The sequence below is a fragment of the Suncus etruscus genome, chromosome 5, assembly GCF_024139225.1.
Source record: "Suncus etruscus isolate mSunEtr1 chromosome 5, mSunEtr1.pri.cur, whole genome shotgun sequence".
NCBI lineage: Eukaryota > Metazoa > Chordata > Mammalia > Eulipotyphla > Soricidae > Suncus > Suncus etruscus.
Genome location: NC_064852.1, coordinates 108,028,036 through 108,046,748, shown reverse-complemented (window position 1 = coordinate 108,046,748; position 18,713 = coordinate 108,028,036). Strand labels below are relative to the sequence as shown.

The 18,713-nt window shown below is 40.3% G+C and overlaps 1 protein-coding gene across 1 annotated transcript in view; it reads left to right on the top strand.

Annotated features, from left to right (window-relative positions):
* Positions 1–823: 823 nt before the first annotated feature.
* The window catches only part of HAS2 (hyaluronan synthase 2), a 28,467-nt gene continuing 10,577 nt past the window's right edge, over positions 824–18,713 (top strand). The window contains exons 1-2 of the mRNA XM_049773429.1: positions 824–852; positions 15,748–16,374. Coding sequence (XP_049629386.1) covers positions 15,748–16,374 — 627 coding nt within the window. The 5' untranslated portion in view covers positions 824–852. The remainder of the gene's footprint in view (positions 853–15,747; positions 16,375–18,713) is intronic.

Here is an 18,713-nt window from a genome sequence, read left to right as displayed (position 1 = left end):
GCGCGCAGTCTTCCCAGCACACGTTTGCAATCAAATTAATCGAAGTCATTGGAGTTGAGGACCGACCGACTGGGCGCTCAGCGAGGGCTTTGAAAGGCTAAAAGTCTCCCCCTCTCTCCCCCTCCCCGCCTACCGCCCGCCTGCCCGCGCTCGCAAGTTCCCTCCCCTCCGGGTCCCCCAGTCCGCACCTCCCTCTCCACTCCCCTCACCCTCACTCCTCCTCCGCCCTATTAAAACACCCACCAGCTCACTTGTTAAGACCCCCTTAAGTTGGAGGAGGCAGCAAAGGCAACCACAGTGAGGAAGGAGAAGTCAGAGAAGTCTGGAAAGAATTACCCCGTCCTGGCTTCTAGCAGCCGGTGGAACCAGGGACTTGAACCAACCCAGCCCAAGACTTTCTCCCGATTCAGCGCTGGCCGATCCTGCTGAGTTTTCATCCGGCTTTTTTGTGATGCGATAGAGAGACCAGCCTGTGCGATATCTGGGAGGGGGACTGGAGGGAAAAATGAGAGATGATAATATAATATAATATATAAGTAATACAATTAATTTATTTTAAATACAATTTTTCTTTAAAAATTAGAAGTCTGAAGTACAACGGAATTATTGAAAAGTGGTGAAATTTCTTCTTTTTCTTTTTTTTTTTTAAGTGGGGGAAGGACCAACCGTTCGATTCCTCCTCCTCCCCTCCATTCTTTTTAAATGTTGTTTTTAAATTTTTTATTTTTTTTGGCCGGTCGTCTCAAATTCATCTGATCCTCTTATTACCTCAATTTGGAAACTGCCCGCCACCGACCCTCCGGGACCACACAGACAGGCTGAGGACAACTTTATGACCAAAAACTGAGCAAGGTAAGTTTCATTGCCGCCGTTTGATGAATGCTAAAGCCTCTTAAAAGAGGCTCTTGGAATCAGCCCGGGGAGGAAAAATTATCCACCTAACTTAAAAATATTATTATTATTAATCGTGATTATTATTAAATTATTAATCAATCAGCTCTCGAAAGAGAAGTTTAGATCTAACAGTCCTTTTAACAGAATTAAAATCAAGAGGGTATTTCAGATCTTTGCCAGGCAGCACAGCAGCTCCCAGTCTTTCTGATGCCAGCAGCGCTCGCCAGAAACCCGTTGCTTTTCTGTGAACACAGGTAAACTCCTCCTGGGAAAGTCTGCACGTCCCGGGATGTACTTTTCCATTCTGCATCACCCAGAGCCAGGAAGCTAGAATTTCCACGGTGCAAGGGGAAGTGCTTTCGGCACCGCATCCCTCTTCCCCCTTCCCTTCCCCTGCCTTCTCATTCTCCCCAGTCCAACTCCCTCCCCCCCCCAGGTGGGCATAACTCACTCCCACCCACCCCCTGCAACCGTCCTGCGCGTTTTACTCCTCTGGGTAGCTCGCTTCTGGTGGAAAGCAAGGAGTTAAAAAAAAAAAAATACAACCCACAGCCTGGACCTCAGAGAAGGAGGATCCTGAGCTACCCCCTCGCCTCTCTCAGTCTGACTCCCACCCCTCTTTTGCAAAGAGGCCTCCCGCTTTTGCACACCCTGCACCCCATCAAAGTGTCAGGCAAAGTCTGGGCGTCCTCAGCTCAGCTCCGGAAGCCTTTCTGGGTCCCCGGGGTAGGGGATTGGTGGTGGGGGTCCCCGACGCAGGCGGTGGCCTCCTCAGACACTGCATGGATGGAGGCAGCGCGCGGTGGGTCGGTGCGAGCTTGCAAGGGACCGCGCGTCCCAGTCCCGGGGGCCGCTTCCAACGTGGCGCGGGGCTCGCGGGTGCCGTGGAGGGGGTGAGAGAGCGGGAGGCGCTGCCGGACCTGGAGGGCTGCTGGCTGCGGGGGAAGCCTCGGAGCCCCGGGGAAAGTGGAAGTGGGAGGCGAGCCAGAGGCTGGGCGGGAGCGGAGACGCGACACCTTGGGCCGCATTCGTCACGCCACTTCCACGCCCAGCCACGAACCAGGGCGCAGACCGGGAAAGCCGGTGCACCCCAAAGGCGGATCTGAAAGGAGGGTTTGTGTGCGGGCGAGACCTGGGACCTGAGAGAGGCTTTTTCTTTAGCCAAGGAAATGCAGCCGAGGGGAAAGGGCGTTGAGAGGATAATTAGGGCTGGAAAGGGCTGGAAGCTTAACTAGCCCTAGGTTCGATTGCAAGGCTTAGGTGCCAGTTTTCACCAGCGCCTCTCCACCCCCACCTCACCCTCAACCCAACCCCCCCCTCAACCCCCCCCCCAAACCACGCCTGTGCCGGTTTCTTGGACCTTGGGCCAGCCTGCAGATGCAGCTGCAGCAGAGCTCCGAAAGTGTGGCGCTGGCCTCGAGGCCAGCCTGTCCCTCCCCGCCCCACCCCTGGGGACCGTTGCTGGCCGCTGTTTCCCCAACTCTGCCCAGAAACTCAGATTCTAACCCACGTGGCTGGCCTGGGATTGCCTCTGACGTCACACCGGGGGCGGTGTGACGCCATAGAGCGGGACGCCCTAATTGGTCTTGAAGGTTGCCCAAACTGGAGGCCTCAGTATTTAGGGCATCTCCACTCAGTCAGAAGGAAGCAAAGGGAGTGAGTTTTGAGCAAGGAGGAGAGAGGCAACTGACAAAAATGTTTCTGCCTACTGCAGAGCAAAATCCGTGAATGGTTTTGCTCCATTTCTCAGCCATTTTCTGCTTATGAAGGCATGTAATGAACCCCTGAAGACATTCAACAAGATTATGAATGTTTAGTTACTTTACAGCTTTTGAAGATCTACTCATTCAAACATGCTAATGTTAACAGCTTCACAATTTAAATGTGGGTTTATATAAAGTTGACTAGTGCAAATAATTATTTCTCTAGGTAGTTTTCTGTTTGAAGAGTTGGAAGTAACACATTCTTGATTTTTTTTTTTTTGTTTCAATGTGTATAAACTGACTACAGCATTGCATCAGTTAATATACGTATTCTGCATTTTCTCCTAGAGGCTTAATACAATTATTCATGTAGCAGCGGTACTGTTTTTTTAACTACTCATACTCCCATTAAAGATTTTTCCGGGCATTTTAACTATAATAGTTTCGATGAAAGTTTAGTTATTTTTAAATACCTTTTTTAAAGGTTTGACTATGTAGTCTAAGCATTTGCAATATTTTGACAAGTTCAAAATTCTACTTAAAAATTCTAGATTATATCATTATTATATTATATTATATATCATTATTATATTATGACTAATAAACTTTTTAAAATGTACCTGAATCGGGTTAACAGAAAAACGTATTCTATTTATATATATATTGAAAACTATGTATCAATTGTTGCTTTTTATTGGACTTAAAATGGATTCTTATTTTACCAGAATATCATTATTATCATATGCTTATATAATTTAAGGATTTAATTCAGTAACGAACATCTAATTTGAATGCATGTGTATTGCTCTCCACAAAGCTAAGACAGTATTTAGTCAGCTGACTTCCTATAAAATAGGAATTGTGCAAGAAATGAATGAGAAAGTCTTATTAGAAAGTTAAGATCTCTACTCAGCATTTTTATTAGTTGTATAAAATGTAGTCCCACACTTTGAATTTCATAAATAGTTCAACATACATGATTTTCTTATTTCATATTTATTTCAAAATGGTTATTTTAATTAAGTTTTTAATTCATTTTTAGCCACCCGCTACTGTGCTCAGGGGCTGCTTATAGAATAAAGTATGGTTGTCTCAGCAGTGCTTACGGGACCGGGTAATACTGGGGATAAGTAAGGTTTCTGCATGTAAAACCTGCATTTCAGTCCTTTGAATCATCTCCGAAGCCCCAGTTTTTTTTTTTTTGTTTTTTTTTTTGGTTTTTGGGCCACACCCAGTAACGCTCAGGGGTTACTCCTGGCTATGTGCTCAGAAGTTGCTCCTGGCTTGGGGGACCATATGGGACACCGGGGGATCGAACCGCGGTCCGTCCAAGGTTAGCGCAGGCAAGGCAGGCACCTTACCTTTAGCGCCACCGCCCGGCCCCAGAAGCCCCAGTTTTTAATAACATGCTTCCTATGGATTAATTCATTGTAACTTGTCATTGTGGGGAAGGAAAATTCTTATCTATAGAGGAATACACTGTTCTCTTTAAACCAGTAATATTATTGGATTACTTTTTTTTTTTTTTTTTTTTTTTTTTTTTTTTGGTTTTTGGGCCATAACTGGTGACACTCAGGGGTTACTCCTGGCTATGTGCTCAGAAATAGCTCCTGGCTTGGAGGACCCTATGGGGGGATCGAACCACATCTGTCCTAGGTTAGCACATGCAAGTCAAACACCCTACTGCTTGACCATGGCTCCTGCCCCTGGATTACATTTTTAATTCAGGGGCATGTAATTAAAATATTATTATCTTCCTGAATTTTACATGAAGTCAATGTAATGAGTTATTATAATTAGAAAATAGGATCTAAGCCCCATTATCCCTTTCTGGTTGCTATGATGATGATGATGATGATGATGATGATGATGATGATGATGATGATGATTTTTGGCCACACCCAGTGACGCTCATGGGTTACTCCTGACTATGTGCTCAGAAATCCCTCCTGGTTTGGGGGGACCATATGGGACGCCGGGGGTGGGTGTCTTAGGCTAGCATGCACAAGGCAGACACCTTACTATATGCGCCACCACTCGGCCCCTGCTCTTATTGTACTGCTGCTTATCTAGACTGTGTTTTACTAAAAGTCTGCAGTAAGACAAAGACATTCAGAGCAAACGATCTGACCACTGACTGGAGGGACAGCTCCCTGTAGAAGAATCTTTTTCATCATATTAACTGGTCCTAAATCCTTTCCTTTCTAACAACAATCTATATAGTGTCCTATAGAAATACATTGCCTTGCAAGCAGCCAGCCCAGGACCTAAGGTGGTTGGTTCGAATCCCGGCATCCCATATGGTCCCCCATGCCAGCCAGGAGCTATTTCTAAGCAGATAGCCAGGAGTAACCCCTGAGCGCCGCCGGGTGTGGCCCAAAAACAAACAAACAAACAAAAAACAAAAACAAACAGAAATACATATGAATTATAGAGTCCTGAATGGTGTTGGATGAAGGTGGATGGAGGGTTGAGGCCTTTCTTCTCCAGCCCACACACCTGCATCCTCTTCCAGCCAGCGGGTCTCAGGGTTCAAGGTAGAGGTGAGGAAATGATCCACAACAGTCAGACTTCATTCAGGAGACACAAAGTTTTATTAATAATAGGCCACACGTATGGCTTCTATTCTAACCTTTTAAGCTGACTCCATAAGCCACCCTGAATTTAAACCTGTTGCTCTCACCCCTTCAAGCTGCCTCTTCCTCCAGCAGCTTTCTGCTGCATTTGTCTCTTTCCTCCACCCCTCAGGCAACCCTTTAGTTACCTTCTGTAGACCCTTCCCAGAAGAGGGCTGGTCAGCCTCTCAGGTGATTTTAGCATTTTGGCCTGGAAGGGGTTATAGTGTCCCACTGCCTATACCTTGAGTTAATCATTTATATCTTGAATGTTATTCATGTAGAGTTCCTTATACTGCTTCTTCCATAATATAGAAGAGGTTACTGCCATCTGAGTTCAAATAAATTGACCAAGTTTTACATTGTTAGTTTACTAAAACTCTTATGAATGTCTTTTGCATGTGCACATTTGCATTATATAATATCAAAATGACTAAGATGCATTACTCTTTTTAAGTAGATTAATCTTACTGAAAATTAAAATGTCTTTTTGAGTTGAGTTTAAGGCAGAAAATAATGTCTTAAGAAAATCACATTGAGGGCTGGTGTGATAGTGCAGTGGTAGGGCATTTGCCTTGCACGCGGCTGACCCAGGATGGCATCCCATATGGTCCCCCAAGCCAGAAGTGATTTCTTAGCATATAGCCAGGAGTAACCCCTGAGTATCACTAAGTGTGCCGCCCATAACCCCCCCCAAAAAAAAAAAACAAAAAATGAAAATCACATTGATGCTGTTTTTTGTGATATGCCTGAGCTGTCTCAGCTACTAACAAATAAATTTTCTGTATATTACTTCTAACATTCTTTTCTCTGTTCCTCTAGTCTAATGCTTTATAGATCAGTCTTGCTTTGGGAAGATTTAGCAATTCAAAACATTAGTTTTAGGAAGGGTTGTAAATTGAACTAGTGAGCATTGTCCCCTTGACATAGACTGTGCTGCAGTGGAATAAAACACAATTTGAAAATGTATAATAACTTTATTTTTATTTTGGAGAGGATGGAAATGGGCCACACTCAGTGCTTAAGGCTGACTACTGGCTCTGGGATCTCTTAATTTTAATTGAGGTATCCTAGCTAACAGAAGTACAGTATTAAAGTTTTTATATTATAGTTGCAGAGCACTGTGCCATTCCCTCTACCAGTGTTTACATATCTACACCATTGTCTTATGGTCTCCCTCTCAACCCCTTTGTTCCCAGTTCTGTTGATCAATGTCTTCACATTTTGCATGAGCTGAAATTAAAGAGAAATCACAAGTGATGGAGGAAGATCATAAAGAGATTTGGAATTATCAATAAATGTGATTACATATGACTTCCAACTATGCAAATTTTGCCCGAGTCGAAAAGAAAACATGCAGCCCTAAAGTTTCACACCAAGACTTTGTGTTTTTTTACTAAGCTTCCCTATTTGCCACACCTTACTGAAGTTTAGGACATTGAAGTTCAGGATTCAAGAGGTGTACTGGGAGAATTGTTATCAGAGGAGTAATTGACCATTTCTGATGGTGCAAATGAAGAAAACTTGGAAATCTAGAAGTTCTGCATCCTGGCACAGTTAAGGTGACTAGCTCTTGAAAGGCCTTTCAAATTTTCAAGGATTGCAACAATTAGATGGGATAGGAAAAACAAACAAACAAACAAACAAACAAACAAAAGTTTCAGCTTCAAAGCCAGCACAGGAAAGGTTAGAAGGAGAATGTGAGGATCATATGCTACAATATGCCTCAGAAGGTGTGAGCCTTCATTTAAAGACTTTGAAGGATTACCCCTTCCCAAAGCTGAGGCATTATGCTTGAAGGATCTATAGCAATCAGTGCATATCCACCATCAACTATTTTTACATTTTTAACCCAATAAATGCCAAACTTAGTTGAAGTTAGAATTAATTAGAAGTAAAAAATTCTATTGAGTGGATTGCATCCTATTTTGATTAACATTAAAGCCATGGGAGTCAAACTGAATTTTATTGGTCTCTAGGTGAGTTGCATGTACTAAAGAATCAAGCAATTTCTTAATTCACTATTAACGGACAAGTGACCAGAATATTTGTTATTATTATCAAAAAATAGTTTTGTCTACTTTGCTATGGTCTTCTCCATACAACTGGAGGCTGTATCCTCCCATGCAACATGAGTTTTATAGGTAAGGGAATTCTGTAATCAAGGATCAGTTCTGCTATCAATTAGATATTATCTTGAGCAATGCATTGCCTCAACAAATATTCTTTAAATATTTCCTATTCTCCTTTTGCCTTTATAAGTATTGCCCAAGAAATAACTTAGATTAGTTTTGGGTAGATTTGTTTGGATTACTTTCAGGCAGTATTCAAGTCTTATACCTGTCTCTGTGCTTAGGGACCATTTAGGTGGGACTCATATATTATTCAGTAATAATAATCAAATTTTGGTCAACCGCTTATTGACCAAACAACAAGTTGTTGACCAAGCTCAAGTGATCTACTAGAGCTACTGTATAATCTCTCTAAACACCAATTTTAAAATCTAATTATGAAGAAAAATACAATTAAATTATTTTTAATATATTTTGAGTTTAGGGCCAAGCCTAGTGGTGGACAGGAGCTACTCCCAACTTTACTTGACATTGCATATTCACCAATGGTGATTGAACCCAGGTTCTTGTATGCAAAATGTATGTTCACTCTAGCTCTCTCACTCTCAGTCTCTTTATTTTTAAACTTAGGTTACTCTTCTTTTATACTAAAGGATAGAAGCTATTAACAACAATGACAAGATATTATTCAATTACTGGGCTAGAGAGATAGATTGAGAGAGAAAGGAAAATGGATACAGTGTACTTACCTAACTTCAGTATCCCTGTAAAATAATATTGTCTACATTTTGCATTTTAGGAAATAAGACTCAGAGAGTGGACAACAAAATAAAATTCCTCTCAGCACTCACCCTCTGCAGGTTAACATAATGAAGAGTTTCCTCATATTGCAACCTATATTCATATTTCTATACAGCTTTCAGTGGCAGCAGTGTGAACTTTAATAAAGTCTCAATCCTAGCACTCAGCTTTTGAGGTTGAGAAGTATTAATTGTCCAAGAACAAATAGACATTCACAGGACCCTCCGTTGGTTTGTCTAAAGTCAGAAATCTAACTGATATAGACTTCCTCATAGACTATATTTTTCTGCTGGGCCAGTTACTCCTTATTTCCAGGTAATCAACAGTGTAATAATCAAGAGAATCAGATTGATTTAGGTAGTTTAGATATTTTCTGGTAGGATAGTAACTAGCTGTGAAATAATATTACAGAGCTCTGTTAAGAATTCCATTTGGTGGGCCGGAGAGAAAGCATGGAGGTAGGGAATTTGCCTTGCTTGCAGGATGGTGGTTCGAATCCCGGCATCCCATATGGTCTCTCAAGCCTGCCAGGAGCGATTTCTGAGTGTAGAATCAAAAGTAATCCCTGAAAGCTTCCGGGTGTGACCCAAACCCCCCCAAAAGAGAATTCCTTTTGGATATTTAAATGAGTTCCCTCTTTCATTTTATAATCTGTGAAATCAATATGGTTAGCAACCTATACATTAGGAAACTGAAAAAGATAAGTATTATGTAATTTCTTTGTTACCCAGCCATTAAAGAAGGGAGATCTAGGATGCCAGGAGTATAGTTCAGCAGTAGAGCACTTACAATCATATGTATAAGACTCTGTGTTTCAGAATGGTCTTACTCATCTATGGGTTTTAAGAAAAATGAAAGACATTCTTGTAATAACAACTTTCAGACACAAAAGAGAAAAGAGCTGGAAGTTACAGCTCACCTCATGAAGCTCACCACAAACAGGGATGAGTTTAGTTAGAGAAATAACTACGTTTTGAACTATCCTAATAATGAGAATGTACGAGGGAAATGGAAAGCCTGTCTAGAGTACAGTTGGCGGTTGGGTGGGGAGGAGGGAGATTTGGGACATTTGATGGGAATGTTGCACTGGTGATGGGTGGTGTTCTTTACATGACTGAAACCCAAACACAGTCATGTATGTAATAAAGTTGTTTAAATAAAAAAATTAAAAAAACATTAAATAAAAAGACTGCGTTTGATCCTTGGAAAGGAAAGGAAAGAGGAAAGGAGAGGAGAGGAATGGAAAGGGGAAAGGAGAGGAGAGGAAAGGAGAGGAGAAGAGAGGGAGGGGAGGGGAGGAGAGGGGAGAGGAGAGCAGAGGAAAAGAGAGGGGAGGGGAGGGAGAGGGAGAGGGAGAGGAGAGGGACAGGAGAGGAGGGGAGGGGAGAGGAGAGGAGAGGACAGGGAGAGGGAGAGGAGAGGAGAGGAGGGGAGGGGAGGGGAAAGGAGAGGAGAGCAGAGGAGGGGAGGGGAGGGGAGAGGAGAGGAGAGGAGAGGAGAGGAGAGGAGAGGAGAGGAGAGGAGAGGAGAGGAGAGGAGAGGAGAGGAAAAAGAAGGATTTAAATTAAATCTGAATCCGCAGACCAATATATAGTAAGGAAATACTCTCAAAAGTCTCTAGATCTAAAATAAAGAGCAGTATATAAATTAATACATTAATCTCATCTTATGAGAACTGCAGCATTCCAAATGATTAAAGATGATCTCATTGTTCTTCTTTCCCACACTTGACCTCAGAATTTATAAAGTTGCTCAGATTGCAGTTTATTATTTCTAAAAATGCTTTCAATGATAAGTTGCCTTTTCTAGTGTGGTTAGCCTAGAGCTTTACTGTCTTAGAGAGTTTGTCTGTTACTCCCTTTCCACCACCCATATTTAGGTTTAGGTAACTGAACAATAAATTATGGGAATTGTTTATAATGAAAGGAAAGAAAAAGCTTCTGGATGAAGAGTACCATTAAGGATGCAGAATATGGGCTCAGTCCTTTCAGCAAAGATAGCATAGCAGCAGTGCTGTCAGTCTGCATTGATTGCCTGTGTCCCAGTGTACTTATTAATTCATTCAAAATGTACCAAACCCTGCATTGGGGGAAAGGAATGCACCAGTTGACTGAGACACACGAGTCCCTGTGACCTCAGAGTATAAGTAGAGCTACTTAGAATCCTGCAGGCTTAGGGGAGAGAGTGACAGGAAATTAGGAGAAAGCAGGATGGAATAATTGACTGGAAAGCTCTGGCCTGTCATAGGAGGCATCTTTTGACCTCATTCCTGCAGCCTTTCCCAGATGCTGACTCATTTAAATTCAATCTCAGCTTCTCCCACATTTGAAACAGAAAGATCATGTTAAGAAAGTTCTGGACACTCAGCTATAACTGCTGTTCTGTGACAGTGCATGCCCATTGTCCAATAGATTCACTGGTTAGGACTTCATTCCACATTTTTTTAGACTGTAGTTATACAATTAAGTTTATGAGCCCAATTATCTTCTCTTGGTACTGTTTGTTCTTCATAGGTACCTGAGCAAGTATCAATTTTCCATAATAGCATGAAAATGGTTTTAAAGGTCTTTTCTAATCTTTACTTACAGCACACATTTTGTTAGAATACAAATTTGTCCAATTATATTCAGAAATTTGATGAGAATATTGATAACTGCTATTATTATGCAAGTGAAGTGGATCCCAACTCCTGGTTTTGTGACTTTGGGCAAGGCACTTCAGTAACTAAGAGTCAATGTTTCCTGGTATATGTAATATATATTATGTAACCAGAGATTAATAATGTGTCTATAGTTATCAATTTAATATAAGACCATGTCATGCACAAATGAATCTTGCTTCACTGCCTAGGACCCAAGACACTGAATAAATGTTAGCTGGCATATAACAATGATTCCAAAGATAATGTTGATGAGTAAAGCTAAATTCATTCATCTCAGCAATATTTACTGAATGCCAATTATTATCTAAGGCAGGGGTCTCAAACTCAATTTACCTAGGGCCGCAGAAGGCAAAGTGGGGATGAGGCTGGGCCGCATAAGGGATTTCGCTTACCTAATATTCGCAATAAAAAATCGCATTAGTAAGAAAAAAAATCGCAAAAAATTGCATTAAACATTTGCATACCCCGAACGGAACTGCTCGGGGTATGCAAATGTTTAATGCGATTTTTTTCTTACTAATGCGATTTTTATTGCGATTATTCGGTAAGCGAATAATTGCGAATACTGCGATATTTGAAGGCTGGCCGCGGGCCACAAAATGTTGTACCGAGGGCCGCAAACGACCCACAGGCCGCGAGTTTGAGATCCCTGATCTAAGGCAATGTTAGATTCCTTGACACAATAGTGAAAATAAATTTAAGAAAATTAATCTGTTGACTTTATAGTGCTTACCATTATCAAGTGCTGAAGTCAGTACTTAATGGTTAGTTTTGTTCAGAATTTTCTGAAGACTAGTACTTGGCAAATAACTGGTATCAGATCCTATTGCAATTTAAAAATAAACTAATTGGATGATAACATCCATTGATTTAAATTTTCCAAATTTTTTCATGATAAATCTTATAGAAATACATTTTTCTGAAATGTTTTCCCATTGGCTCACACCAGTGGTGTTCAGGGCTTTCTCTTATCTCATTTTTTGTGGATCACTCCATTTGTGGTTCCAGAGTTTACCACATTTAAGGATACAAGACAAATGTCCTACCCACTGTACTATATCTCCTGCCCCTGAGTCATCTTTTTATATAAAAATAATTTGGGGGACTTAACATTGAACTAAACATTGTTTCCAGCTTAGCCATATTGCCATATGCCTGACTAGGAGTGTTTACTTATGAAACAAGGAATTTGGGGATTCTCTTAGAAAGTCTTGCACATATGGTGTCCATATCTGTGAATTTTCTCAAGGGAATTTATGAGGAAACACATCCTGTGTCACTCTTGAGATCCATTTTTCCCATCAGCAACACCCCAGCTTACTTTTATTGTCCTTCAGCTTGCACTGAAATGCCAAGTTTGTCATACTGGGCAATAATGCAAGACCTCCTGAATAAAGGTTCAGGGTTTTTTTTTTTTTTTGGTGGGGGGGCTCTGGGGGATTTAGTTCATTTTTTCCCCTAAAGGCTGCATTTTACTGCTGTTCGCTAACAGATTTTTCCCAGGCTTCCAAAGGACATTCTGTAGACCCTATGATGTCAGAGGGTGTTCCCACTTCAGTTGCGGCCAGCAGATGCTCTTGGCTGTTCTATGTCCACGTGTGCTGATAAAAGCTAGGAAAATGTGAATAATGGAAAAGAATGGCAGGGAGGAGTTTTGCTGGAGATGGTGATTTTAAACATAAGCGAAACACACTTAAACTTCTTCTTGGCAATATTTAAGTCTCCTTGAGCTTTCTCACACTTGTGAGAATGACTCATGTCTTGAAAATGACAAGGTCTGAGACTGGTGCTTCTAGTTCTGGCAATCATTGGTCAGTCAGTGTCCCCTTGCAGAGTTCCAGCATCCCCTCTGTGGTTCTGCTTAACAAGGGTGTTCTTTCTTGCCTTCCTCTGCAGTACCCATGAGCAATGTCAGCTTCTCTCCTTCCCCAGCAGCCCAGCTTTCTAGTTTGCATGTTGGCCACCGTTTTTAAGTCAAGAAACATATCAAAAATGCAAGAAGCATATTTGCTGCTTGTTGTTTTAGCTTCCTGATTATTTGACACTTGGAATTGTATATTTTTTTTTATAATTTCATAATAACCTTTAATTATGTTTCTCTTTAAGATATTTTTCTAGTGTCATTGACACATATTCCTATCTTTTTTTATTTTCTTTTTTTGACCCTTGGGAAAGAATTCCAAAGCAGTGCTCAGGGAGGCTGGGAGACACTTTTGAAAGTACTTGATCTGACTGTGCTTATGAAACAAGGGTTCAATATTTCAGACCTACAAATCTGTGTTGTATATTAAGGCCACTTCTGGTAGTGCTGATTGTGGCATGCCAGTGGCATGCTGGAGGATGAATTCCAGTTCTTTTTTGCTGGGGTGGAGGGGTGTGGGGCAAATCTAGTAGTACTCAGGAGTTATTCCTGGTTCTGTGCTCAGGAATGACCCCAGAAAGTACTCAGGGGACTATATATGGTGCCAGGGATCCAACTGCAGTCAGCTGGGTGAAGCGACTGTATGCATCTCAGGTGCCTTACCTCCTTATTACTCTGGCCACTGAACTTATCTATTTGACCAATCACCACGGGTTCTCCTATTAACTTATTGTACCAAGAAAAGTAAACTAGGAACCTAATCTTCAGAGCAGCCAATTACTAGTTAGGTGAGAATGAACTAAACCCCAAATGCATGATGTACATAAAAAAAACAAAAGGCAAACAAATTATTTTTAAAAATCAGCAAATGAGGATTATTTGCAACTGAGGTAATACTAATCAGCAGGCCTTCCTGACTATTTATCAATTTAAGGATTACACTCTCATTATCTTTGGGCTCTGCAGTGCCCTAGGTTTTCATGAACATCTATATCAAGCTTGTAAAAGGAATAAAAGTAGGAGGAGTTCCATGCTCACTTTTATTTATTGAATTTGTGAACCATATTTGGCTCAGCATAATGCTTGAGAAAAATGGTCCGGGATTATATAATGCCAGGTATTGAACCTGGGCCTCCTGAAAAAAATGTATATCTCTCCAGCTCCCCATCTTCTCCTTTAAAAGTGCCTATGGAAGAGCACTGTTTTTAATATCTATTGGCTGAACTGCCACAAGCATCTCATACATTGTGTGTTCAGAAGGAGAAGAGAAACAATTGGTTAACAGCCTCACCAGAGTTTTCCCAAATTATAAAGTATGTCCTCTCAATATCACATCAATGAGTGACAACAAAGACTAGGCTACAAATGGTCTCTCTTGATGTAATGAAAAATGGCCATGAAACCAGTAGCAACTAAGATTATATTTGGCATTACGTAGCTGCTACTCATTTTATGACCATTTTTCATTACATCAAGAATAAATGTTTTATAGAGAATATATCCAACAGAAGATTTTAGAGAGATAACTGCTTAGTCTAAGTTTCCACTTAAAACAAATCTACTTAACTTGCAAAAATTGGTTAGGGTCAAGGAGACTGCTCAAAGCATTAGAGCACATGGTTTGCATCTATGAGTCCTGAGTTTGGTCTCTGGTACCTCAGCATTGCTGCTGATGGTTACAACACCAAAACAAATAGCTCTCCTCAATTAATTTAATTAAAGGAAAAGATTACATTTATGTAATATATATGTACACAAAAATATAAATGTACTTCCAAGCTCTGAACTTAGTGTGTATGATTAAAAATGGAGAGCCTGTAATGGTACCAGTTTGGTTGCTTTTCATAGTTTATTCTTAAAAAAGGAATAAAATATGTCATGGAAAGATGCATCTTTGTTAAAGTCTCTTTCTACTTAGAATTGAAGATACTTTGGGAAATAAGACAGAGGATTGTCAAGGCCAGAGATTTTGCAGTCTAGAAGTCATTTGCCTTGCATGCAGTCACCCGGGTTAATCCTCCAATCTACATATGTTTCACCAAGTCTCCCTGAGGAGTGTTCCCTGAGCACAAAGCCAGACTAAGACCTGTGCACATCAAGTGTGCATCCCAAACAAAACAAAACAAAACAAAAATAAGACAAAAGACCCTCTTACCTAGTTGTTCAAGGCCTCAGCCTGAAGGTACACTGACTTTAGGGAGGAATGGAAAGCCTGCAATTAAGCACTAAATATTTTTGAGGTCTACTGTGTTAATAGCTTTTCATCTGGGAAATGGTTGTGTAAAGAAAATTCAATGCCTTCTTTAATTTTATTCATTCATTAACATTTGCTGTATGCCTATGTTTAAGTTTTCTGATCTGCAGGAGGTGATCATGTGGTATTAGTGATAAGAGATGGAATAAAGTGACTAATAGATCATAGCAATGCATATCAGAATTACAGTGTTATTGTTGTGACTATTGTTATAATCTTCTATACAGAACTCCTAGGCATAAAATATGTCATCACAGATTTTGGAAACAATTGTGTATAAACTCTTTTATTAGCAGATTAAAAACCCTATGTCCAGAGAGATAAGGTGACTCATATATAGATAGTTGAAGCAGGAGCTACTTCTGGTTTCAAGAAGTCCTCCACATTAAAGGGGGAAACTGAGATTTGAACTGGACATGCAATGAAATTACACTTGAGGAGCTTAGCAAAATCTCCTGCTGATATAGTCCTGGGTAATATTTTGGGTGAGGGGCTACATGATGTAGGAAGATTGGTTAGCTCTCCAGAAAATTGAGGTTTCCTGCCTGGCTATAACCACTTAAGAATGCATCATTAAACAAATGATCTAACACACTTAAAATACTGCTTCTGTAAATCTGTAGTATAATATAGTTTACAATAGCACTTATACATTATTCATCTGATTTGATTTTTAAAATTGTTCTATAAGGTATGCCTGAGGGGCACTCCTCCCAATTTTGCACATCTGTGGTCTAAATTATAGAAAATCAAAAAGCTAGTGACTTGAGAAACTTAGAATCAGAAGATTGGATGCTTTTAGTTGTTCAACCCCTGCCCAATACCCTGTGTGTGACTAGTGTGGGACATTATGTTAACCAAAAATATCTTTTGATTATATTACAGATGCATTGTGAAAGGTTCCTATGTATCCTGAGAATAATTGGAACCACACTTTTTGGAGTCTCTCTCCTCCTTGGAATCACAGCTGCTTACATTGTTGGCTACCAGTTTATTCAAACAGATAATTACTATTTCTCTTTTGGACTCTATGGTGCCTTTTTAGCATCACACCTCATCATCCAAAGCCTGTTTGCCTTTTTGGAGCACCGAAAAATGAAAAAATCTTTAGAAACACCCATTAAATTGAACAAAACCGTTGCTCTTTGTATTGCTGCATATCAAGAAGATCCCGATTACTTAAGGAAATGTTTGCAGTCTGTGAAAAGGCTAACCTACCCTGGGATTAAAGTTGTTATGGTCATCGATGGGAACTCAGAAGATGATCTTTACATGATGGACATCTTCAGTGAAGTCATGGGCAGAGACAAGTCAGCCACTTATATCTGGAACAACAACTTCCATGAAAAGGGTCCTGGTGAGACTGATGAGTCACATAAAGAAAGCTCGCAACACGTCACACAGTTGGTCTTGTCCAACAAAAGTATTTGCATCATGCAAAAATGGGGTGGAAAAAGAGAAGTCATGTACACAGCCTTCAGAGCACTGGGACGAAGTGTGGATTATGTACAGGTAGGTTTCCAAATTCCTGCCAGGGCAAACATACGTTTTAAATAAAGCCCCTTTTGTATCTCTCCAGTAATATGCTATAACCCATCCTAGTCCCTTCAGAATACAGTACTCCTTTCAGTTCATTTGAAAACAGCATGGCTATTGGGAGCATATTTTGAAAGGGGGGGTGAGATTTGAGAAACGGTTCAGACTATCTATGAAAATGTTTAACTTGTGCAGTTTAATTGGTTGAAAATCAAGATCATTTTCAACGGGAGACCCTTCCTTCTTCCTACTCCCAGCCCCCTTGCTTTCTCTGCCTTCTTAGTTCTGCCAAGTAAAATCCAACGTCATTTTCCATGCTCTTCAAAACTCTAAGTTTGTAAGAAAATAGAGAGCCTAAGCAAAAGGTCTTGAGAAAATCTGCAAACCCAAGTGAAAGCTATAATTGCATTTTGTAGTATGGGCAAAATAGGGGTGTGAGAATAATTTCAGTTGAATAGGATATGAATTGCCACCATGAGACATGGAAAGTAAAGAAAAATGAAAAGGGGGAGGGGAAAAAAGCTTCCCAGAGCTAAATCAAAGTAACGTTTATTTCACTCCCCAAATAGCATTACCTCACTCTTTGCAACTTGACCTTTTAAAGCGTTTGTGATGGTGTTTGTCTGAAAATGAGGCTGTGTCTCTCATTAATTTTCTGACTGGTCACCCTAGGGGTTCTCTCCGTAGAGTTCTCATTAAAATGTCCTTCTTTTAAAACATTAGGAAACTCCCTAGGAGTTTTGGAGCTGTAATTTTCAGCTGAGGTTTTGGTTCTATTTGGATCGTGATGGTATCAAGATGGGGAAATACCTCCAGTTTGAAAAATCACATCCATGCCTTTTCTCTTTTAAGAGCAGAACTTCAGTTTTTAGAAAATTCATTCTATTATTTAATTCCCTTTTGACTAGGATATATGCCATGGAGTCATTGTTTTCGGAATATGACAATGTAGTGGGATAAGAATAGGCACAGACTAACTCCAAGTGATGGAGACATTAGATGCGGGTAATACTATATGTTGAATGGGAGACCACCTTCTTTTAATTCTAAGATTGACCTCTGAAGACTCAAGTTCAGAAAAATTTTGTGAAGAATTTGTGATTTAACACTTTCTTTTTTTATTATTATTATAAAATCTTTATTTAGGCACCATAATTACAAGCATGATTGTAGTTGGGTTTCAGTCATAAACAGAATATCCCCCTTCATCTGTGCAACATTCCCACCACTGATGCACCCAATCTCCTTCTTCCCCCACCCCTGCCTGTATCTGAGACAGTGTTTCTACTTCTCTCATTCATTAACTTTCTCATGCTAGTTGTTAGTGTAGTTATTTCCCTAACAGCATTCAGCACTCTTTGGGGTGAGCCTCATATTGTGGGTGCCAGTCCTTCTAACCCTTCCCTTTATTGTCTCTGGAATTATTACAGTAATGTCTTGAACCCCAGTTCTATAAATAAAATATCACAAGAGGTTTGATATAGACATTTAAGATATTTCTGAGTGTGGCTCAGGAGACATTAATGGTATTAGTATTGTTATTTTTATATGATCATATATGTCATATGCCACCATATGCAGTATTAAGTTTCGTTAACAATACTTGACAGGGGGATAGAACAAGTAGGTACAGTACAGCAGGTAGGGTTTTTGCCTTATACATGGCAGAGTTTGGTTCTATTCCCAGCATTTCATATGGTCCTCGAGCATGCTAGGAGTGACCCCTGAGAGCAGAGCCTGTAGTGAACTCTGAACACCACTAGGTGTGGCTGCCAAACAAATAAAAAATGATAACACATTAAGGATTTTGAGGCATTTGTCCAGTTGATATAAATCTGTAATCTCTTTTCTGGGTAGCTGCCAGTTTCATCTCCAATTTTCTTTAGTTTCTAGAGCTTTCTTAATTAAGGTAGCTTTATGACCTTAAGTTTTTTGTTTTTATTTTTTTAAAAATATGTTTATGTAGTCAACTGCAGGTCCAGATGGGAGAATGAAATAATCATTTCAAAATAAGAAACACCTAGGGAACTTAATAGGACTGGCCAAATAGTTGTAAGCCTAAGATGAGAGAACATCTGTTTTCTTGTTTTGCTTTTAATTGTGAAAACAATGGCTATGTTTGTCATTTCTAATCAAGGATTTATTGTGTGGGTTTTCTTTCCTAATTTTTTTAACCTGCTCCTCCCAAACTTCCTTCTCCCATCATTCTTGTTTTGAATTTGCTTGTAGCCTTGACAACTTGATACTGTGCCTGTCTAGGAAAAAATTAATGCAAAATATGAAATGTTAAAGCAGTTCTACTGCTAGAGTCCTAA